The 24,919-nt window shown below is 37.6% G+C and overlaps 1 protein-coding gene across 4 annotated transcripts; it reads left to right on the top strand.

The window, feature by feature from the left end:
* Positions 1–1,414: 1,414 nt before the first annotated feature.
* LOC146454193 (uncharacterized) lies at positions 1,415–23,096 on the top strand. Of its 4 annotated transcripts, XM_085095739.1 has the most exons (19): positions 1,415–1,552; positions 2,764–2,889; positions 3,837–3,950; positions 5,604–6,014; positions 8,313–8,509; positions 8,908–9,028; positions 9,858–10,055; positions 10,723–10,956; positions 11,864–12,088; positions 12,833–12,977; positions 13,903–14,120; positions 15,800–15,984; positions 16,821–16,919; positions 17,406–17,532; positions 18,568–18,737; positions 19,221–19,432; positions 20,162–20,202; positions 20,428–20,524; positions 21,814–23,096. In XM_085095739.1, exons 3-19 carry the CDS (start codon positions 3,896–3,898, stop codon positions 22,004–22,006), a joined length of 2,928 nt encoding a protein of 975 aa, XP_084951865.1. In that variant the 5' UTR covers positions 1,415–1,552; positions 2,764–2,889; positions 3,837–3,895; the 3' UTR covers positions 22,007–23,096. The 4 variants fall into 4 exon arrangements, with proteins under 4 accessions (XP_084951865.1, XP_084951866.1, XP_084951864.1 ...); XM_085095740.1 differs by lacking the exon at positions 2,764–2,889 and having other exon boundaries at positions 1,419–1,552; positions 17,406–17,480; positions 18,558–18,737; XM_085095738.1 differs by lacking the exon at positions 2,764–2,889 and having other exon boundaries at positions 1,419–1,552.
* Positions 23,097–24,919: the final 1,823 nt, after the last annotated feature.

Below are 24,919 nucleotides of genomic sequence, written 5' to 3'. Positions count from 1 at the left end.
TATAAATTGCAAGTTTGATAAAGATACCCAAAGTAGACGACGCAGAGGCAGTTATAAATCAATATGATGGAGAGGAAAAGTAATTAATAGAACTTGAATTAAATTCATCATGCAATCATCTAAACGACACGCAGCAGGCCGACAGCGGTGGAGAAACTGGGGTGAAACCCCAAAGGACAAATGAATTAAGCTGACATTAAAAATTTCAAAATAATTTGGTCCAAATGTCAGTTTAATGTTAAAATTAACAGGAGTAGGCCCTCGAAACACAGTTGCAATCATTACACTTAATAGACATATCAGTAGGACGACTAACAGTCTACGAGAGGCAGGCGCCCTTTCTAGCATTTGTCTCAGCCTAGATGGATATTCATTACGTGGACACTTACAGCCGTTTGCAAAAAAGCCGGGCATTAATAGCTGAAGTCAACGCCACAAATTAATCATTTCTATGTTGCTGAACTTCTACATTTTATATTAGAAGCTGTCTTAATTTCCAATATTAAAGAACTTAAAATTTTTATCCGTCTTCAAAAGACTGAAATAAGGACTTAAAAAAAAAAAAGAAAAAAATTGACACATCACGATAATGAAGACACTTTTTGCAAATGAATTATGATTTCCATATATTTTTCGCACAAGTCCAATCTTTTCCAGTGTGTTTTAGTTCGGCAATCTTGTGTTTATGATAAAGTAATTCCAGGTTTATGGTTCTGTTACAAACACTAAATCAGCCTAAGACGGAAGTCGAAATTTAGAAAGGCAACATTTAAATTTTAATCGCGGCTGGTTAACAGAGAGCTGACACTGTGATCGCCTGTGGCAGATCATCGGCGTCTATTTTAATTTCAAAACAGACTGTTGTTTTGAGGTTTGAAATTAATTGCACTCTATCTCACAAAGAAAGATCATCAGTATACTATTTTGTAATTATGGCTTGGTGACAGTGAAAACTGCTCGCAGGTCTTGACGCTACGACAATCAGTTACCTATTTTTGATACAAAATGCGATAGCCGAAGAACTAACGAAAATGAATAAATTATCTTCACAGCAGTGGGAGACTTCATGTTTATTCGCTTTAGTAAAACCAGTTATTATAAGCCCTATTAAACCGAGTGTCACCATCTGTCTTTCTATTTTCATTAAGTTTGCCGCTCAAACAAACCTCCCTCCATGAGTCATGAAAATAAACAAGCCCCTAAGGGTTTTAGAACATTAATTTATGAGTGGAATAGAGGAGGCATTACGCCGAGTGAAAAGAAAAAAAAAGCAACAAATGGAGCTAATTTGCATCGTGGTCAATAGAAAATGGTATAATTCTTGGGATGTTGGCCAAAATAATGTGAGGCTGAAAGCATAAGCTAAATAAGGATGGTTTTCATCTGTCCAATATAAAGGATTAATCTAAGTGCGTGCTCCTACGCAGCTGGCAATTAGTCGACAGTAAAACTTTATTGAAAAGCTCTTTATTCAAGGCACGCAATTCAAACCTACTAACATGTTCAAAACATATCTGGGTGTTGGTTAAATTTTGTCCGCAGAGTTGCTAAGGTATGTCGTTTGGGTAGTCGTCTTACGAACACTAATGAAAACAAAAAGTGTGCAAAGGGCGAGGTTAAATTAATCCTATGAATTTTTTAACTGATCAGTATTATGGAGTCCCGTTAGTTAGCAGCAGGAAATGTGTTTTTCTGTGGCCCATTTAAAGAAATTCTTAGTTTTTCAATAACGTATTACTGGACAGCGTTTGCGAAAATTTCGACCCAATAGTATCCAAAAACATATTGTTGCGAGGTTATATGTAAACAATCCTTAGGCTGGAATGAAAAAAAGAAGTTTGCTTTGCGAGAGTTGCATGGATGGTCCACCTGAGAAAATACCGTTCGTAAAGAGATCGATCGACTACGTTGAATTTCTTTACCTTCGTGTTTGCCATCAGGGGCACTCAGTTGTTCCTCTTGATGAAATACTTGTTCGGAGCGAATTATTTGCCCCGAAACACGATGTTTTCTTCAGCAAATGTCGCCTTAATTTTTTATATACCGGAAAACTAGCCCTTTTTGCTTTTGAAAGGCGGTCGTTTAAAGTGCGAAAAGTGCCATCTACAATTTAAGAAATCCAGCACCTGCTCGGTGTTTGGAGGAATAAGTTTCTATTCCTTTGGAACTCAGTCTGCTAGTTTAATTTCCGGCTAAATAATCCAAACAGATCAAGTTGTGCTTCCTTCCACAAATATGCCTTTAAAATGGCCAAAAAACGATCGACGAATTCAGGGAAGAAAACGGCCAGTATTTTTTCTTTTTTCATTTTAATGAAACCTGTGCCATGCCACTTGAATATTCTTGTCAATTTAAGACTGGAGCAGTTAGCACTGACGGTTAAATTGACATCTCTGACATTAAGATCCCGAAAGAGACCAAAAATATATATCGTTTCTAGTTTAAAATATTTCTTATTTAAAACCTTCACAAAAATTCTCAGGAGAAGATAAAATTGAAATTAAGAAACTACATAAAAAATTGGACTTTCAAATATTTTTTAGATTTAACTGAATGTGTATTGATCTTTTCATCGGGTTTATTCTCGCTAATGGACTGCCGCTGTAAAGGGGAAAATACAGCCTTTTAAAACCTCTTGCTGATTAAAAATGTTGAACAACTCATCATTTATTCCTGCGGAAAAAAAATAGCACGACTTAAGACGCTAGTAATAAGTGGCCATAGGTTGCAGACTAACAATCATTAAAATTTGAAATTTTCGAGGCTATTTGTTAGTGGCTCTGTTTCTTTCGCTATTTCTGTCTGTTGGTCTTCTAAAAGAAACAGTCGAATAGGCATGCTCATAAATTCTGAGATTTGCATTGGTGTTCTGCTGCAGCTGAAAATGAAGTACGTTTTCCAGTTTAATACTGTGGACAGAAAATAAAATAGCGCAAAGGAATATATTCGAATGAAGATGAAAACAACTTTAGCAGCTGGATTTCATATTTTAATTTGCCAGAGGTTATTACGTGATCATTTGGTTCTAGTTTGTTAAATATGGATGCAATCGTTGAGTCAAGGCAAAATCGGTACCATTAGTTTTGCTACTAAAAAGAATTCGCATTGTATGTAAAATCCAAAAAAGCGAGAAAGACACTTGGAAAAGGGATCCTTCATAAAACTTTGTAGAGGGTTAGTTTGTAAAGAGAGTGTGTAGAAAGGGGCTTTGCGGGATGAAACGAATGAGAGAGCAAAGGACGCTCAAAACGCCAGCACTCGATTCTCTTTACGTTAGCCACATTACATTATCAACCATCTTGATTAAAACAAACATACCTTTTGAGTATTTGATGATCTAATAGCCAGCAGCGCTGTGTAAGATAATTGGAGGGAGGAAAGGCGATAGAGCCGCCTCTTGTGAGATTTGGATCATGATCTTACAGTAAATGCACGTTAACCCCCTTTCCCTCGGCTTCCAGGTATACGTGGGGGAAGAGAGGGACTGGGAGTACCGAGCGTTGAGTTTAGACACGTTGGAAGCACTAGTCTGAGCACACTTGAGTTGAAAACGAAGAATAATTGTTTCCGAAATAAAATAAATTTTTCTTGTTGCTAGGACGTGTGGTTAGCTATTTTCTAGGCTACGCATTATAAGCTAAACAAGATTCTCAAATGTTCCTCTAATAGACCTGAGTGTTGCCGTAGTTCACTCTATTTGCTAAATACAATGTCGGGTGAGTTAAGAGCCAGAAGAGACAATGTACGTTGTGGGATTACATACTTCGATTGTCTGACTGGCTGACTAACTGAATGACTGATTAATTGAATGATTGATTGATTGATTGATTTTTCAGGCTCCCGAGGCGACGGCTATTTCGACACCTTTATAGCCCCATGCCAGTCCGCTAACAGAATGGCCAGGACTCTTTCCTCCATTTTGCTTCTTTTGGTAACAACTTCGCAAGCTGGTAAGTAACTGTAGATCGATGTAATTACTTTAAGGTTGTCATGTTAAATATATTCTTCTTCTTACAGTAACTGTTAAAATTCCCGAAAGCTGACTGGCTCGTAGCTTTTTTGTTTAAGAGCGTATATTAACGTTGGCGCTTTCTCAATAAAGCCAATTCCACTCGGAAATTACACGGTGACTTGAAGATATGATTTTTTTTCTCGTGTTAAAAGAACATTTTACCACTCAAAAATAAAATTCATATCTTAGCACTGCCGTGTAACATCCTCTATTTCTTGGCCAGTCCGCATTTTTTTAGAGCATGAGACAAAAAGTATCCCACGCCACTGATTTTTGCACAGTTTATTACAAATTTTGCTAAAATCAGTCAAAATTAGACTTTGTGTTCTGTGGGTAAATTTTGCGCGATATTTGATGAATCTGTTTTAAAAACCATGAAATTTATAAAGCCTTCAGCTCCTCAGAAATTATCAATTATCAATTTATATATTGCAACAGCCGAAAACGAACACGTCAGACGTCTTTGTAATTTATTTTGGTTTCTACTCAGTCTACTCAGCTTCCCATGTCTTATTTGTGTAACTAATACCTTGCATGTGTCATTGAGGCCATTAGTCAGCTCTTCAGTCACTCTTGTAGCTAGTCAGCTTGTTCGCGTTCTGTCAGTTGAGATATCTAGTTATGTTCCATTTTGAATATTTAACAATTATTCATCAATGTGTAGGTGAATAGTGATGGATATTTACCGAGCCGCGGAGTGACAAGGTAAATATCCAGCACTTTCACCGACACTGAGGTGAATGATTGTTTTAGTATATACCACACAAGCTGAGTAAGAAGTGGACCAAAAGTTACTTTATTTTTGACAATATACCGACAAATGGCAGGAAATCTTAAAATCTCGCGCGCCGCGCGGTAAGCGATTTGTTATTGTAGAAAGTTCCGTCTCGCTTTCTTGTAGACAAATAAAACTTTTGGAGGCACTTGTTTAGTTGCTCACGTGTCTTTTCTTTGATTGTTGTGTGAAATTTGTCCCGTTTTTGAAACCATAATGCAAAACATTAGATGTTTCATTGTTTACATTGTACTTATAGTGCCGGCGACAGTTTTCGTAAACAACGTATTGCATTTTTCGCCTTAGAATATGAGGTTTGAAAGATTAAATAACTTACCATGTAATGCCGTCAAACCAAAATTTATTGCCATTTTTTTTTTCTATTTTTTTTGTAATATTTTCCTCTTAAGTGATCGTGGCGAGACGGGAAGCCATTTTGTTTCTTTTCGATTGCTCGGAGGTGAATAGTACTTGGCTGATCACCTCCGAGCTAGCCAATCAGCGTGCGCGAAAAGCACTATTCACTTGTGTGGTATATACTAATTGTTTTTGCCCGAAAAGCTCCTCAAGGGGAGAGAATAGTTAGGTAATTATAGATTGATTGGTTGATTGTTTGAACGCAATACCGGGTAGTTTTATAGTTTACTTGTAAAAGCTGTTTTTGAAAGAAAAGGATACTATTCTGTTGTGTAATTTTGAATGGTGTAATACCTGTCGCTCATAAACCGATTTTTTTTCCTGCTCCCTTGTTGCAAATAAAATTATTCAACGCTCTAATTGTCTGATGTTTTAAATCATTTTTTTCTCTTTTCGTAGCTTTAGATTGCCCCGATGGCTGGACACAGTTTGGCGACTCTTGCTATAAGGTCATGGAGGAGTACCGGCAGACGAGCAAATTTGATTGGATGAAAGCTTTGCGTTTGTGTCTTGGATTTGGAGGAAATCTCTTCAGCTCCGAAAATGAAAATGAATTAGCATTTGTTAATGGCCTAATATCATACGTCAAGAATGATGGCGTCTGGATTGGCTTAAGCTACTTGTTTCAGGAAGGTGGATATTTGTGGAGCGATGGTACACCTTTCAATAGTTCGCTTTACTACAAATGGCTTTATAATATGCCTCTGGATAACAGGAGTGGAATTCAATGCGCTGAAGTTTCGGAAACAGGATGGAATCTTACTAGCTGTTGTAAAGAAAACCAGCATTTCATCTGCAAAAAGCCAAAAGGTAGATTGCTCTTAACAGTTGAAAGCATGATAAAGATAGTAAAGGAGAATTATAACCGGGAATGTTTGTAGTTTTTATGAAAGTATTACGAAAACGCCCCCAGTGAAAAACTCGTCGCCCGAAAAAAGAGTGTTGGTTTCTTTGTTTGCACAAGGCGATCGCGGAGAAGTTTTAAGTTAAGAAAACGTGAGCAGCGTTATTTGCAAGCAACATATTACAAGATTTAACAACTCCAGCGTTTGGTTTGAGAAACATTTTGTTGCTCGTGTTATTATCGTTATCATTAACATTGCTACTATTGTTATCGTTGCTGTTGCGTTGTTCGTTGCAGTAGATGTCACTGTCGTTGTTGTCGTTCCTTTTGGCAAGTTTTTGTCATTGTCGCAGTTGCAATTGCTGTCCATTGTCGTTACGGCCATTTCGTTGTTTTTGTCGCTCATCGTGTTAAGCCGTTGCTCTCATTGTGATTATCGCTGTAGTTGTTACTACTGTGCTAGAGTGGAGTACATGTACGATTTTTCAATTACTTGCACACCAATCTTGTTTCTGGGTTCTCCTTATTTGCCGTCAAACAACAGGATTCAGCGAGAGTTCTGGGGGCGTAACTGTTTTGAAATTTAAAATTCTCACTCGTGCTCAATCCTAAGGTTAAAACGTGTGTTGTGGCCGTTGTCGCTGTTGTCGTTATCATCATGTGTGGCTGTTTATTGTCGTTATTGTCTCAATCGTCGCTGTTGTTACTGCTATCGATGCTGTCACATGCAGTTATCAGTTGCCATTGTTATTTTCTTTGTGAATGTCGTCTTAGTCGTCGTCGTCTCTGTTGTTTTCATTCAGTTCTCAGCGTCGTTGTTCTTGTCGTTGTCTTCGTTTGCTGTCATTGTCCCTGTTGTTCAGTTTTATTGTCGTTTTCGTCGTCATCGTTTCTTGTGTTTTCATTCAGTTTTCAACGTCGTTGCTTCTGTCGTTGTCTTCACTAGATCTTTACGTTGTCTTCGTTTGCTCTCATTTTTCCTGTTGTTGTTATTGTCGTTGCCACTACCGTTCTCGTTGTAACTGTTACTGTTGCTGTCATTCTCGGTGTTGTTGCCGCTCTCGCTCTCGCTCTCGCTTCCCTACCAACTGTTGCCCATATCATTGTTATTCTCGTTGTTACCTTTATCATCATTTAACTTCTCGATGTTTTGTATTGTTGTTTCAATTAGTGTTGTTGTTGTGGCTGTTTACCGTTGTACTATCACTTTACTATTATCATTGCTATAATGTTCTCAAATTCATTAATAATTCATCAAGAGAAAACAAAGAAAATCACTACCGTGACCGTGGTTTGGATATGTTATCCTAATAAACATAAAATTTAGCCAACTTTAGCCTTGAATTTCTCCAAGAATTATTGATCATTCGAGAAGCCATGTCAAACACTCGAAAGTGTGTTTCATCAGATATCCAAACACCTCGAAGTCGTTTAAAAAAACTCGGCTGCGCCTCGTTTTTTCAACCTACTTCTCGGTGTTTGGATACCTGATGGAACACTCTTCCTAGTGTTTGATATATTACATAAATATTTGACTAGTGACAGGATTGGACAGAGGCCTGAATATTCACACGACTGGAATTACGATAAGAATTATTTAAGGAATTCTCGAAACTAGTGAGCTGTTTTCCAACTAGGAATAGACATATTGGCTTTTGCAAGTGTTTGTTGGCTTTCCCTTTTATCTCACGTCTTAGCGTTCGTTTCATCAGTTACGTGAAAACACATTTGCACACAAAAACCCTGAATGACACATATTTACGCGGTCTATAACAAAATGAACAAAGCATTCACTAACTTGAAAGCAAGCTTTATAGAGTCAAATTATTTTATAAACAATATTGCGAGACCTTCAGGGGTTGCATTTTTGCCGGTTTTTGACTATGCGGGAAAAGCAGATCTTAGCAAGGGCTACTGGAATCCAAAAAGAAAATTGAGGGTAACCATGCATTTTTCCGAGATAACTAAGCAATAACATCTCTAAAAAGCGCCAAAATATAAAGCAATGTATGGGATTTTTTCCTAAACTGAAGCTTAATTATCTCTGAAAAATGCATGGTTACCCCCAATTTTCTTTTGAATACCAAAAGCATTTGCTAAGTTCTGCTTTCTCCGTATAGTTTGAAACCGTGCAAAAATATTCCTGTATTAGTAGGCACCACCCATAGGAAACCCGAGTAGCTCGAGATGCGCAGAACGTATGCGCAGTAACAATAGCAGGTACCGTCCTTAATAAGAGTTTTATTGTTTCTACTTGCTTTCAGGTCCCCTACCCTGTTCTGTTGGCTGGTTTCTTAACGGCTTATCTTGTTACAAAGCCAGTGATAAGCTGAGTACATGGAATGAAGCACATCAAGATTGCAAGACAGCACAGAGCTATCTAGTGAAGACAGATGACAAGAAGGAACAACGTTTTCTAGCTCTGTACATGGATATTGCTGGTCTTCAAGACGAAAATAATGTAAATGCTACTACTAGCTTAATTAGCTAGCTAGCTATTTGGAAATGCTAAGTTTTTGTGTAGTAGACAAAACCTCTTCTGTTGGCTGGTATACCAGAGGATAATTCGATCCCCGAGGCTGAAAGTTTATTGAAAAAAAAAAAAAAACAGTATCCCAGGAAGCGAGACCTCGAGGGCAACTGTGAAAATTTTACTACGGTCTTTACGGAGAGAGCATTATCAACGGTTATATTTGTAAGCCTGAAAGCCTTTGATTTTTTTTTAAAAACGAAAACATAAAATTTCTGAAATTAAAAACGAGTGCGCGTTATTGGGGAAAACACTTTTAGCAACTAGTGACGGTTATAGCATGATTTGCCACTTTCATTAAAACTTGTCGAATTTGTTCTCTTTTACAGCCTGTGTGGATCGACCAAAAAACAAATGAGAAATGTACGCTGGTGAACACTGTTGACGGTGAAACGGAAGACCAGAACTGCGATAGGCGAAGAACTTATGTGTGCGAGAAACCAGTTCCAGGTATAACTGATCCTTTTTTGGCTTCCTAGTATTTTTCGAGAAATTCATCTTTGGGGAAAAAAGGCTGGTTGCCTATGTTTATTTATGGGCACTCTCCATTTGCCAGAACTGGCTGGCAGGGCCAGTTTTTTCGGAATTCTCCCATTCATAAGCTTGGTTATATGCCAGTTCTTCAAGCTTCTGCAAAATGGCACTTTCATTTTTTTTTTCTGATTCTGCAATTTCGAAGAATTTGCAGATCGACCTTAAAGATGGCGCACCCCATTTACGAAATGACAGTTCCGACCGGCCAGTTATGTGATAGGTATAGCCAAAAGATCAAATAACAAAGATACAATCGACGCTATCCCTTTAAACAAAGCGTCATTGAGAATATAATATTTGGTCGACAAATTAGCATATTTCAAGAGGAAGCGTAACAAAGAAAAAATTGTTGAGAAGCTCCTTCAGTTTTTTTTTAAAGCAAAAACGTCCGACTGCGTCAAACCATCGACACCTTTAATTCAGTAAATTGGGTGCATTTCGCTTATTCAAATCTTGGAATTATATTGTTGGAGTGGTCGTTTAGTTCATAAAATCTTCGACGAGACAACAGAAAGCCGTGGCCAATATCCTTGTGATCTTGAAAACCGCTAATAGCCGTCATACATACTCGTAACGTGAGAAATTCGTTTCCATCAGTCAGACTTGTTACCCAGATTTGGTTAGAAATTACGTCATCAGTACGGAATTTCGGCAATGGCTACTGAGATGTGGCTTTCGTGGGGAAATCCCTCTTTTAAGTATATGAAGGTTGAACTAACTATAGAGTGCTACCTGTTCCCTTTAGGGTACTTCTGTTATCAGCAACCCAGCAACATGTCATTTTCTGGCTACACAGTCAACTGCACTTTCCCAGAAAATCTTTGTTTTAAATACGGTCACAAAGCAGAGCAAGTCACCGTTCAAGGTTGTATTTCAGCAGAACATTGCAAACGAAATGAGATGAAGCATCTGGAATGTTGCAAAGGTGATATGTGTAACAAAGGTGAGCTTCATTGTATCATAATACAAGTAGGCTAGATATACAATTGGAACGAAGAGTCTTTTGTTTGTATTCATGGTATTATGGGATCTTTTTTAAATTTTGACACCTTTTAATGGAGCTCTATAGTGCTTCTTCAAACCGAAAACATTTTAATTAGGCGTAGATATGTAATCCATACATTGTATGTTCAGAGATTATTCCAAAGTGGAATGCGTTGTTTAATTCACTTCTACAAGTAAGGAATCTTTAGCTAGTGCATTAGAAAATTTCTAGGGACTAATTAATTTTACGTTGCAATGGGCATTACTAAGGGTACTAAAAAATGCATATACATATGTCTGTATGTTTAATTAATTAATTAATTAATTAATTAATTAATTTTACAAGCTAGCTAAAATAGACACCTGCAAATAAATTAATAAGACTAGAATTATAACCTTCATGCATTCTTGTTTCTTTCAATCCAGGAGCTCCGATTCTACTATACAGATTGTGTATATGTTGCATTCACAAAGTATATAACTCTCAGAGCTTCCTTGTTACCGTGTTACATTTTTATCTCAGGGAAACCTCCTACTTTCAAAAGGGTTGGTACGTTTGTTAGCTTGATTACTATGAACAAGGCTCTCACCCCTTCAATGACATTCCTAACTGTTCAATTTCTTAGAAATCTCCTGTTACCAGTGTTCAAGCAACACATCGTTCGATGACTGCATAAAGAACCAGAAAGAAGTTGATTGTCCAATACCTGTGCACTATTGCACCAAAAGGGAAAACAAAAGTGCATCGAAGGATGGGAAAGTGGAAACAACTTTTCACAAGGAATGCAGCACTTCTGATCAGTGCCAACAAACCAACACAAGGACTGTAGAGTGCTGTAACGAGAATCTGTGCAATACAGGTAATGGGTCCAATCCATGAATAATACCAAGGCTTTTAACCTTATCTAGACCTGGTTCTTATTGTCTTTTGGGCTGGCTCACTTGCAGAGCTCATAGGCTCTTAGGGAGTTATGCCTTCCCCTCTAACATAACTTCGCAAGTATGAGAGAAATTTCAATGACACTAAGGGGGTGGAAAGTAGGTGCAAAGTCGTTTCCTTTGAGTTCCGCGAAGGAAATTAATGACGTCATATGACGCGAAAATTACGTCGCGTTTTCAAGATGGCGGCCACTGAACAAAATTGAACCAAAAATAAACGAAATGAAAAGAAAAACATGAAAAACGAAGATATTGAAATTCACTGGGAGAGAGTTTATTTTTGCACATTAACAACAAGAATCTTTCGATTCCTACAAAATAAATGCCTGTCAAAAAATGGTTGCCATGGTAACAACAAATTCAGTAAACCCAAACCAAATAGCTCAAAAATAAGTCACGCGGTTTCGTGTTGTTTACGCAGATATTAAAAAAGAAAAGAAGTTATAAACAATAAAAGTCAGTGCCGGCCTATGCTACTGCACGTGGGTTATAAATATTGGTACATTTCTTTTGAAAAACAACAATGTGAATTTGTCAAATTCAAGGTTTTGTGCGAGACGTGAGCACAAGGCAAGGAATTCTTTTTTTTAAACTTGGACGCTCCTCCTACCAGTTTATATCCTGGGTAGCTCACCTTTATTTTACAAAGTGCACCCAGATTAAGTGAATTTATAGGCAGGTATTCAGCCCCATCGCTTTAATATCAGTAAAAAGTATTAAAACATCGTGATCCACATAAATTGGCTGCTAATGTGAACCAGCCCTAAACTACTAATAATTTACGTGAGAGTTTGTCTTAGTGAAGATTAATTTTGATTTTCTTATTAGATTCAGGTATTAGATGCTATGATTGTGTCAGTGGGATGAATTTTGAAGATTGTTCAAAAACCCAATGCACTTTCAGCGATAGTGTATGCTATCATGCCTGGAAGCAACTAGGTTCAAGTGGGGAAAGGCAATTTAAGTACGGATGCACTAAACGAGATTTTTGCAACAAGACAGATGAGGACGGTTATTTTAGACAATGCTGTAAGGGTATTCTTTGCAACAAAGGTCAGTAACAGCTTTTTAGTTCTTTATTTATCACGTAACATTAATATTCTATTTACTCTTAGTTTTGTTGCCTTCAGTTTTACAAGAGAAAAAATAAAGGAAATGTGTTAACACTACAATATGGATACCCTTTGCATCTTACCAATATTCTAATTCCACAAGTAATTTTCCAACACCAGGATTTATAAGACAGCTTGTTATGAAGGCCCTAGAGGTATCAGAGAGGACGTGAGTTTTCATCCAGCTCATTCCTAAATTATTTTCAGTCTTTTTGGCATATTTGTCTTGTTTTCATCATCATCATCATCATCATCATCATCATCATCATCATCATCATCATTGTCATTGTCATCATTCTTTTCATCTTCCAATGAATGATTCAACGTGTTTCTTTCTTTCTAACCTAGTTCGATTCAGTTAGATTTTGATAACGTTCAATCCTTTGCTGTTGATTGCTCAACAACCTCGTATCAAAGGGGCATGCTTTCCTTTTGTTTCAATATTACAACAATTGCAATTCCATTGTAAGTGAACTAAATGGCGATCTGTCTGTTCTTGTACGTATTTTGTGCTGACATCCTGCATTCAGCCATTTTATGGGTAACAGTTTTCTCCATTTGCCCCTAATAATACGCAAAATCAACTCATGTGAGCCAAACGAGTAAGAAGGCTTCACCCCAGTTAAAAGAACACCTGCATCTCATCGATGACGACTTTTAATGTTCATTTTCCCTTGTTTTTCAGAACACAAGTCTGCACAAGGAGATTCCACTCCCACGGATATAACTGCCTATATCGCGTTTGGTGTCGGCTTTTCCCTTGTTCTGTTCATTTCTATTCTTATTGGTTTTTTGTGGTACAGGAAGGTTCACCACAAGCAGACAAAAAGGTTTTGCGTCTTTTTATTCTAAGCTGTGCTTGTTATGGACTTCCCTATCAGTTCCACTTTAGCTCCCAAAAAAGAAAACAATAACAACAACAACAACAACAACATTTTCTTGTACCATTTTAACAATTGCTCTGACTACTTACAAATTCATAAATTTATGCTACGACTGTGATTTTGGTCACGGGTAAGCTAAGACAACTTGGATGACCAAGAATTATTCTTTTAAAATGATTCTTGCATCAGAAAGAAGAGTGAAGATTTCAACTTCAACTTTTAGGAGTTTTTTAAAAAAAAGTTACATTAACAGTATTGCTATAAATTAAAGAAGCGAAATGAACAACATCCCAGTATTACCTCATTCGTTCGCACAAAGTTTACTAGCTAACAAGGTTAGCTAATAATTGTTATTATTAAAAACTGGATCATTGTATAATGCAATTCCAGGGATTTGATTGGCTGAGCGGCCATGGTATATGAGTCATTATACCATGGCCATGAAATGGCGGCCATTAAATTGTCTGGTGGTTCTTCTCTCACTGCGAAATCAGTAAGATCTAGCAATATATCTTGATTGTTTGTAATAAAACAATTATTCCACTTGCGCTTGTTGGATATGAGATGATTATAGCCAACTCGGCGCTACGCGTCTCGTTGGCTATCTATCATCTCATATCCAACGCGCGCTCTTGAATAATTCTTAAATAAATCATAAAAGAAACAACACAGCACTTGAGTAAACTCTTTTTTTAGCTGAATGGATATGATGGTGGTCAATGAGTATCTACACAACAAATTATTGAAATTGAAATAGACAGCTTGATTTGTGGCGAATCATCTGTTAATTTGGCTCTAAGCTTTGAGCACTCAACTGATATATAATTCATCTGGTTAAATTACCAACATTTTTCTTACCATTAAATCGCAGAGTACCTAGTCTACGACGTGAAATCACTCCCCTTGACAAGTGGGAAATTCTTCCTGAGCAAATAGAGTACGAAGAGGAGCTGGGAAGAGGAGCGTTTGGTGTGGTTTACAAAGCGACTTTAAAGAGACGAGCGGGTATAGAAGTGTTTTATGCTGGAGGTCGGCTGAGACTGGATCCAAAGAAAGCAAGTCAGGTGGTTGCGGTCAAAGTGTTGAAAGGTAATTTATAATCTAGATGAAGGGAATGGAGATACAAACATAACAGGAAAAACAGATCAATTTTTTTTATAAGGCAATCGGCAGAGCTTGATGAAGCCTAAACCTAGAATGATATGATTTTCATCAGTAAGGTTTATATCAAAACAAAGTCAAAGTGCCAGTTCTTTGAAGTCGTTCTCTGCATGCCAAACGAGATTTCTCGCGCTCTTATTGCATCCTCTATCCTCTGTAAACCACCTTTAGGCGAGTAATCTAACTAGCTCTCACAGAGATTGACTGTAAATTTCTTCTAGACGGTGCCTACTTTCGCTATGACGCATACTTTCTGCGCATCTCGAGATACTTGGGTTTCCTGTGGGTGGTGCCTACTAATACAGGAGTATATTTTGCGCGGTTTAACACTATGCGGAAAAAGTAGAACTCAGCAAGTGCTGTTAGCATCAAAAATGAAAATTGGGGGTAACCATGCATTTTCAGATATAATAAAGCTTCAATGCAATTTGGGAAAAAGAAAAAAAAAAAAAACCGCCATACATTGCTTCGTAGTATACGGCTTTTAGAATTATTGTTGCTTAATTATCTCTAAAAAATGCGTGGTTGCCCCCTATTTTCTTTCTGGATTCCAGTAACCCATACTTAGATTTGCTTTTTCCGCATATTCACAAATCGTGCAAAAATACTCTGGTATTAGTAGACACCGTCCTTAACTTAACATGCTTTATTCAACCGGGCTCTGGTAACTAAGAGCACAACTGTAAAATGGACAGTTGCTTGTTTTGTGAGAACCACAAACATATAAGCATGCTCTGGTTGGTTTCGTTTAGTTTATTTTAAGAGACACAGTCACCTGGTGCACATGCGCATCAGATACCATTTCTTAGCTGATTCGCATATCACACTTCATCATACGTCTCGCGCTGAGAAGCGCATCCTTTGAAAAATCTAAACAAGTCTTGTCGAGTCGAAGTATTTGCCAGTCAAATTATAGTAATTATGGACCTAATTTCATATATTAGAACACTCATTTCCTTGACACCATGGATAATTTACTGATGGACTTGTCCAGGGAAAGCCAAACGCCAACGAATACCTCTGAAGTCGAAGAATCATTTAATCATTTATTTCGGCATCCGGTCGTGTGAAAAATTATCTTAGCTGTTTCTACGTTTCACAGTGTTTGCATGAGAAGCAAATTGAGTTCAAATATGACGGGTTTCTAGATGTATTCGACGCGTACTTTTGATTTCAGGTTGAGGTGGAGGCTTTTCAAACTGATTAAACTAGTGTCCAGGTCAGCGCGGTCACAAATGTGACTGTGTCCCTTTAAGACAGTGCAGCATGTGCAAAAATATTTGTCTCTCTACAGGGCTAACTGAGTTTTAAGGATAAAAAGAAATGTTCCGGTAGAAGTTAGGCGACGCCATGTCCTTAGTTTAAGTGCACTAACGCACCAGATACAACATATACTATATAAAAAGACTGAGATGGGAAAACGTTAGTGCATTCTGCGTTATCCCAAGGGTATCATTCATGTTCATGTAAGTCAAGTCAATTATTGTAGAACTAAATATAATAGGTTAAGTTGGTGCTTACTTGCTACCATTAGCTAGAATTGCATTTGGGCTATACCCTGAAATAAAACTTTGTTAATCTTATGATAATTACTTCCACGTGTTTAGATGATACAAATGAAACACAGAAAGACTCGTTCATGTTTGAGATCACACAGATGAAGCAGTTGGGTTTTCACCAGAATATTGTATCCCTGGTTGGATGTTGTACTTTTCATGAGCCCAAGTTTCTGGTGATAGAGTATCTTCCATTTGGAGACCTGTTGCAGTGGTTACGCCGCGGGAGACGAATGGTAAGAAATTCTCGAAAACAATACTTAGTCACCTTTCTTTCTTTTTTTTTTTTTTTTTTTATTCACCACGACATACAAACATAGAAAGTTACAATGAATAATAGCCTAGGATTATGCATAAGTTAAGAGTAAATAATAATAGTAAAAGAAGAAGTAAGAAGTGCGAGGAGACCTTAAGAAACCCCCGGGCTTATACTGAGAGGTCTCCTCGGAGATATGTTAGGACTTTAAGAACAGTAAAGACATTGTTTTGAGATTTTTTAACATACGGAGGTAAGACTATAAAGACATAACAGAGTCGGACGTTTCATGCAATTAACTGAGGAAATCAAGAAACTTTCTTTTGAAGGTGGATAGACTAGGGAAAGACGTAATTGATAATGGCAAAGCATTCCATATTTTTGGCCCTCTATAGAGTATAGGGAGTCTTGGTTCTCTGGATCACGACACTGCGGAAAAAAAGGACATTAAATCGGGGGCACGCAAAGGTTCATTTCGGTGGATCCATGCTCGGAGTGTTTTAATCACCTCATGCAGCAATTGGGTTTTTTATTGGAATTTAGCAGTGAAGAAAATTTCATATGGCAAAATGTCAGCACAGTTGCACTGTAAAACGTTGTTCTTTTGCTTGCTGAGGAGCAAAGAATGAGTAGCTGCTACATTGTTTTCCAGGTGGGGTATTCATGCAATATCAATTTTTGTTGTAAATAAATTTGGACACTGAACAAACACGGACTCGAATGTAGTTTTGCATAGTATTCATGAAAGGTACCAATTGTTAATAATTTTCAAAGGTTGTCAGTGTATGCTAACTAAAGCCGACTATCTGTTTCTAGATCAACCAGCATGAAACGCCCGAAGAAAACAACACAGTGCAATCTTATGACGACAAAGAGGTTTTAGATGGTCAAGAAGAGACAGGAGAAATGTTTCTGGTGAATATCTATTTAAATGGTCTCCACAACTCCTAAATGAGTTTCACTGCGAAATGTTTCTATAGTCTAACTCCGTCATTCACTGCAACTGAACTATCTGCAATCCTGGGACAGCGCCCTCTGGAGCCATTCTAGTCATGGTTCTATCCCCCCTTCTCCTCCCTTACAATGTTGATGAACAAAGACGAATTACGTGTATGATATCCACATGTGTTAATTTTCAACACTGAATAAGGGGCGAAGGGATTACATTAATGAGCGACATACAGCAAAGATGTTAATTCTGTTGAAGCAAAGTCTTTAAAAAGGCTTTTAAGAAGAGCCAACTTTCCCTAACTCAGTTGGCCAGGATTGGAACTGTATGTTATCTCATTATTTTTCCGGAAAGGAAACACAAACGTGGGACAAGAAATTAATCATATCTTCCCTCCTCTCAGTACGCCCTCCTGTTAGTCCTCTAACCCTTCTGTTTGTTTAATAATATAGGAAACCAAAGAAGAGGGCGGGGGAGACGAAACTGAAGATCATAAGGAATCGGCCCCATTTCATCCTTACCGTGATGTAATCGTTGATATGACTTTGTCTTCTGAGAAGCTCCCCGAGATAAGGAAAAGTGCACAACGAAATGTCGAACAGAAAAAAAATCGTTTAATGACATATATTGTCAGGGGTACCCAAAGGTTCATTTGAGTGGATATCTGTCGATATCTGGGAGGGCCTTAATCGCCTCAGAAGATACGATGCAGTTGTAAAGAAAATCTAAAGTTTTGTTAAGCAACACGTCAGCTCAAAATTAGCACTAACACTAGAAGAAAATAAATTTCTTCCATTTTCAGAGGGGCAACGATCTCAGTTAAAATACGAAAAGATGTCAGCTACCATTTTTGTAAAGCCAACAAAAGCTTGTAAATTCCATTCTGTTTCCAACGACTGTCTGAAAGTTAAATCTGTACAAGCTTACACAGAAACGCCTTCAAACGTCACAAAACGATCTGAGAACACAGAAGAAAACATTTCAACATTATGTGCAATTTTACTCGTTTGGTGCCTCTGTATTGTGCTTTTAACATAACATGTTCAACTGTGCCATAATGAAATTACAAAAAAAAAAAAACAATTATATATGCTGAGGGGGTGCACTTTTGTTAGGCACAAAAAACTTTCTTTTTGTGTAACAATACGTTTTTGGTAGTGGTGACAAAAGCGCAAAAAAGTTTTTTCTTTGTTTCTTGGCTTTGTTCTTCTGTCACAAATTTATCTACATTATTCAGAAGAGTGACGTTATTCACAGAAATTATAACATAAATGAGCCGGCCCAGTGAATACGGTCAATTGAGTGAAATCTTAGTTGCTTATTTTAGCCTTTTATATTTTTTTTGTTTTGCTTTCTTGTATTTGTATATATATCTTTTTTTGGTGGCATCTTATATTTTTTTGGAAAGCTAACTCTTTTAGAAAGAAGCTATGCCCATAACAAGCTCTACTAGCTTTCTACCGTAAAGGTTTACCCAAATTAAATAATTGCCCTTGTTATACCCTTATCTTTATTGCTGTCGTAAGGTTAAGGGTTTTTTTTTTCTTTTCTTTCTTTTTTTAAATCGTAATCGTCATTGTATCATCTTTATTATCGTTGCTTAGGGGTGTGAAGAACCAGTTGACCAAGACTCGCTGTCAGTCCCAACAACATCAGAGGGAAATAGCGGTGCCACCGCCATGATGCTTCCAAGTGAGAATAACGAGGAGATGGATGAAGAAGACAGCGACAACTTTACCACCCAACAGCTGTTTTCGTTTGCTTGGCAAATAGCAAAGGGGATGGTAATAGTATTAATTGTCTAAAATTGCATGATAGGGTAGATATCAAACCTCTGGGACAAGGCATCGGCTTGCTTAATCAGTGGTCGAGTACTCTATTGCTTTGCTTTGCTTTCCTACCAACAAAAGCCGAAAGGTTCGATCTCTACAACACTGCCACTTACGTATTTCTGATAATAAAATGAGCTATTTCAGGCCATCCTAATTTTAGATGAAAGAGTGATCAGATAATGCTCCAAATTATCTTTGGCAGTCACGTGGGAATATTTTCCTCAATTTTTCGGTTTAGCGCTTATAATTAATTGGCGATGCACAAAATCGAAATCACATGTTAGGCAAACTTACAGGCGACATATCGGTTTGAAGTACATTGAATCTCTCTAAAAGTAAGTTTCCATTTGTGAACCGCGCTTAGTTATGTATATGCAGTTACTTGTGCTTTAATTGTCCACCTGATTTGTTTTTTTTTTTTAATGATTTTGTCAGAACCATCTCGCCGAAAAGAATTTTGTTCATCGTGACCTTGCCGCTCGAAATGTCCTTGTTGGAGAAAATAATAAGGTCAAGATCTCAGACTTTGGATTGATGCGCGAGGTGTATGAAGATGTATACACCTCAGAAAAGACAAAAACTCTGCCAGTGAAATGGATGGCACCAGAATCTCTTTATCAGAGCATTTTCACCATAAAGAGTGATGTGTGAGTAGACATTTTCTATTAGATGCTAGCACATTGAAATGAACTGTAAATCAAATCAATTAATCAATCAATCAATCAATCAATCAACTTAACAATCCGTTACGACCGACAAACCTGTGGCCCTCAGATTCCGTATCTAATTGGAATTTAGAAATGTTGGTTTTGGAGGAGAGGGAAAACCGGAGTACCCGGAAAAAAAACCCTCTTGGAGCAAGGGCAAGAACCAAAAATAAATTAAAACAGCCCATATATAACGCTGAGTCCGAGAATCGAACCCGGGCCACATTGATGGAGGCGACTGCTCTCACCACAGCGCCATCCCTGCTCCCCCATGAGGTATGGCATTTAACTGAAGAAGAGGTCTTGCTACTGGTTAAAAGGACAATTAATTCTATATTTTCAACAGGATCACAATGTGGAACCTTTACTATTTTTATTTATTCCGTGTTCTTAACAACATTCAACTGGCAGACTCTCTTCCCTCGCACTTATTTCAATGTTTCAGGGTCTATCATTAATTGATCAATTTTAGAAAGGTACGTTTTACCGCACATATTTCTCAAGGTCTAAAATATACATGTATTTCTCAAGGTGAAAATCCCAAATAATTATATGTTGAATCTGAGTCCTATACAATGGAGTGTGTTGCCATGAACCCAACGTGGGGTGAAGGAAGTCAAAACTTAAATATGCTTAAATAACGCTTGTTGCCTTTATATCTCCACACAGCTGGTCCTATGGTGTTCTTCTCTGGGAAATGGCCACTTTGGGTATGTTTGCTTGCTTTTAAAAACCCAGTAACTACTTGCCTCATAAGGTTTTAAAAACTTTAATTAAAGAGAATCATACCTCTCCTTTTCTAATTTAGTTTTAAGGGGGGGGGGGGGGACGATTTTTGTATGAAATATTTGCTTAGCTGCGTTGCCCTTCTACACTGATAGTTATGTCGACGAAAATGATTATTTTTCGCCTTCGTTTGCTTAACGTTACTGTAGGAGGTGTTCCATATCCCTTGCTGACCAACTCAGAGCTGTATAAACTCCTTAAGACTGGCTGTCGAATGGAAAGACCTGAGATGTGCTGTGATGAAGTGTGAGTTTCTGTTTCTTTTCGGTGATTTTTAGTTTAATTTAAACTTTGTTATCCTGGAAATGACGAAAGCCTCAACCATATGCAAAAAGAAGTTGGCTTAACACGAAAGTTTATGCAGCAGTAACAGTAGGGGATCGAAATATATGGATGACTTTTTAAGGTCTATGCAAAATTTTAAAAATTACACTAAATCAACTTCACGGTTCCTGATTCCATAATATTTTTTGCTCTTTCAATTTTGCTATTTTTATTGGGTAACGTTAAAGGTCCCTCTTGACCCTATCGATCCTTTCTTTTGATGTTTTTTTTTTTTCAAAAGACTTTATAATGTAATTTAATGCGATTTGAGTGCGGACGTTTTGACCGTTAGCCCTCCGTCAGAGCGAATCCTTTTAGACCCAAATTCGATCAAATAACCGGGCTGTGGGAGAGTTGTCTGGTATTTTGATGTGAGATTTCAAAACGTCAACACATCAACATTTTAAGCCTTTAAGGAGAGAGAGAGCGCGCTGTGTCGATCTCAGTTACTTCATCGATCCTAACACTTTAATTAACTTGTAGAGTGGTATGATATGCCACCGGCCGCGTAGACCTGTCTCAGAACTCCCTCCTCCTCCGTCCCTCATATAAGGTAACCCTATGTAGGACGGAGAAAGACGGAGTAGTGAGCCAGGAATACCAGCCGTGGGATTTTGTCCACTACTGACTTGCAACAACGTCATAACGTGAACCTCTTACAAAACATTCGAGTGCAGAGGACCACACGACGCACAAATAAACTGTTCTGAATACGTTTCGTTTCCAAATCTGTAGTGGTAGAAATGCACTTGCCAGAGTTCACTTCATGTGTGAATAAACCAAACTGGTTGCAGGGCTGACATTACGGCAAAAGGGCTTATTTATTTGGGCCAATATTTCAACTAGTACCACTAGTCTTCTTCAGGGCCAGAGTTACAGTGAGAACAACTAACGGCTCTTAAAAGTTTAAACTTGAACGTAAACATAAACGGTTAATGGTTAACTGGTGTACATGCCATAGCGTATGCAACAGTTTATAAGATACATGTAGGGTCAAAAATAACGGTTCTAAAAGGTTTAAATTTGAACGTAAACAAGAATGGTAAACGGTAAACTAGTGTACATATTTATTTTTACATAGAGTATATAACGGCTTATAAGATACATGTAAAGAAGTTGGAAAATACTAGAAATAACTAACGTTCATTTCGTCGGTTAAGGCCTGTTACCATTTTTGTCAACCTGAAAGACTCTCATTGTCTTCAAAATAGACACCAACTCATGACTGAATGCTGGAGAGAAGACCCATCTACTCGCCCCAGTTTCTCGCAACTGATTGAAAAACTTGAGGTGATAATGCAGATGGATGTGCCATACTTCGACCCAAGCAAGTACGATGAAACCAGTCCATACTACAATGTGCCAGCTGGTGTGAGTGCTGATGAAGAAGATACCACATTGTAGTCATGGTGAAATGACTTTCTTTAAACACATAGACAAAGATAGTTAAGAGCTATTTACTAGAGCTTACTAGTTACGTTCTATGAACATTAAGGCAAAGGAACGAATTGTGTTCAGCTTGTCAGGACGCAACTTGTCTTGTACAGTTTAAAATATTGCAGCTGTATACCTTGGTACAATAATTTTAAACATTGACAAATGTTAGATTTTAACATCCTGATCGTCATTTGAGAGTAAAAAGCGAGCAAGGGCAATTGAACTCGTTTGTTTGTTAAAATCACCGGAAAGCTAAATTATAGCTTGTTTCTTTTTTTAACGGATTATATTATTGCTACGGGAAACCTTTAAGTAAAAAAAAAAAATTATAAAATAAAACAACCATAACACTTAGTTCTTTACGAACGTTTAGTTGATCAGCAATGGCTTTAACATTTTTAATCTCATAATAACAATAATAATAATAATAATAATAATAATAATAATAATAATAATAATAATAATAATAGTAATGATGATGATGATGATGATGATGATGATGATAATAATAATAATAATAATAATAATAACTTTATTGAAGTTTCAAAGTATTTAGCCCTGTGAACTAATTGGGGACACAAATCAAAACGAACTCAAATTATAGATAAAACTATGTACAATAAAACTATGTACAATCATGCTAAAACTATGTTAAAATTGGCAACCATTGACAAATTCATTTATCCTAAAATACAAGTAGAAATCTATGCAGTTCTTAATTTACAACTATAAAATCAAAAGAAATCAAGTGGAACAAAGGTTACATTACAGTTATCGTTTTTGTCTAGGGTAGCACTTAAATCAAGCTTCCTCAGATTTGCTTTAAAACTTTGTAGACTTGGTGATTCTCTAATATTTAACATCAATTTAGTCCATATGTATAACTGGTTTTACTTAATTTAAGTTGATTCATGATTTAATTTATTCCGATAACACTTAATAAATTTGAAGGCTATAACATGATCTTGTTTTCAAATAGTGCCTATATAACCTATCTTATTGATAATGGATACCTTAAGTAGCTATACTAAAACTAAACAATATGAGTCCATAAAAACCAATTGAAGTATCAAGTTGTAAAGCGCAGTAGTAATCATCCCATAAATTATGATCAGAGTAGTGGGAACTGCTGGAAACTGTTATCGCAACCACCTTACTTGTAGTGCACAATCTATTTTCTTACCAAGGTCGCTTAGTTGTCTGCGCACGGAGACGGCGGATTTCTGATCTTTGAAAGGCAAGATGATTCGTACAGGGGCGTCGACTGGCTCAATTCGGTTTGGTTCTGGTCTTGGGAAGCGCGGAATGTCTTGAAATAATATCAATACGTTTCTCCGGAAATTTTTTTTAGAAACATTGTTTTCAGATCCTTGCATTCTTTTGAGAAAAAGTCCGGTGAGGATGCCAAGCGGTTGGCGTGATCAAGCATAGTTCTTATCAGCGATCGTTTATGTCTGTTGTCAACATGGCTCTGATAATGTAGTAGAAGGCCTTTGTTGGTCTTTTTTCTGTAGAACCGGGTGTTATGACGGTTATCGGTGTTGTTGATTACCATGCCTACGAAGGGTGAGCTGTTGTTGACTGCTGTTTCTATTGTAAACTGGATTGCTGGGTGTGTATCATTCAGAACTGAAAGGAAATCAGTAGCAGCGGCAAGGTATGGTCGACGTATCTTCTGTAGAAATCGGGAAGCTTGTGCATGTGCAAGTTTCTCCTCAATGGAGCACATAAAGGTGCTAGCCATCAGTGGTCCTAATGGTGAGCTCATAGCAACGCCGTCTATTTGCTTGAACAAACCACTGTTAAACTGGAAAAGCCGATCTTTAGCTGAGATTGTAAGCAGCCCGATTAGGTCGCCCTCATATATGTTAAGGTTGTGTGTGTTGTGAAACCAGCTCCCATTGAATGCTTTCTTTGCTAAAATCTGAATAGTTTATTCTAAAGGTACGTTCGTGAAAAGGACTGTGATATCATACGGCACTAGAAAATCGTTCTCACCGATTTGTAGATGTTGGATCTCTTTGGAAAATTGAGAGATACCGGATATCGTGTCTCATTGCTCGATACAAATGGTTTTAACTTCTCGTCCAGCCACTTTGCCAGAACGTAGTTGTATGTGTCTATTGCAGACAAGATGGACGGCATGGCAAAACGTTCTTTATGGGTCTTTGGGAGGACATAAAAATGGACTAGTCTGGAGCCTTTCTTGCAGACGGAATCTGCAATTTCTTTGTGAAGAATCCTCCTGCCGACCGATTCCAGGTGCTTTTCTTACCAAATAAACGAAGGTAGTATTTTTGTGGTCTTCCTCTCGTCGTGGTTCATGATTCCTAGCCCACGATTTCTCGTATTTTGGCAATACTGTAACGGTAACGGAAAATAACCTTAGGCGCCTATGGTAACCATTTCTTCTGTTAAGAAAAGCTAAATCATTTCGTATTTGTGCCTAAAAAATTCCATCCGGGTGGTTTGCGTAAATGGTAAGCACCCAAGTGTTATGTTTTAATAGAAACATGTATAAAGGCCTATTGAGGATTGGGGTTTCTTTTAAAGCTTACGAGATTAGAGGGTTCGTGAAAGGGGATAGGCATGTAAGAGAGAATTTGCACATCTGCCGCCTTGGATTTATTTATATTTTTATAATTGCAAAGAAAGAGCTAAACCGATTCAAACGTAACCCAAACAAACGGAGAAATATTAAAATGATGTGCAAATGCAAATGTCGATGGAAATGTATACTTATAGCGGAGCTAAATGCGCGTGCACAGCACCAAGCGTAAGGAAATTTTGTAGGCTATTGATGCGAGAAATTTTGCGTTAGTCACGGTTACGACCTCAGACCGTAAGTCTGTACTCAACATCAGAGGAAAACCAACGCGA

Source organism: Pavona decussata, unplaced genomic scaffold (assembly GCF_977016875.1).
Source record: "Pavona decussata unplaced genomic scaffold, jaPavDecu1.1 SCAFFOLD_313, whole genome shotgun sequence".
Classification (NCBI taxonomy): Eukaryota; Metazoa; Cnidaria; class Anthozoa; order Scleractinia; family Agariciidae; genus Pavona; species Pavona decussata.
Note: the sequence above shows the minus strand (reverse complement) of the source record. Positions and strands in the feature narration are given on the sequence as shown.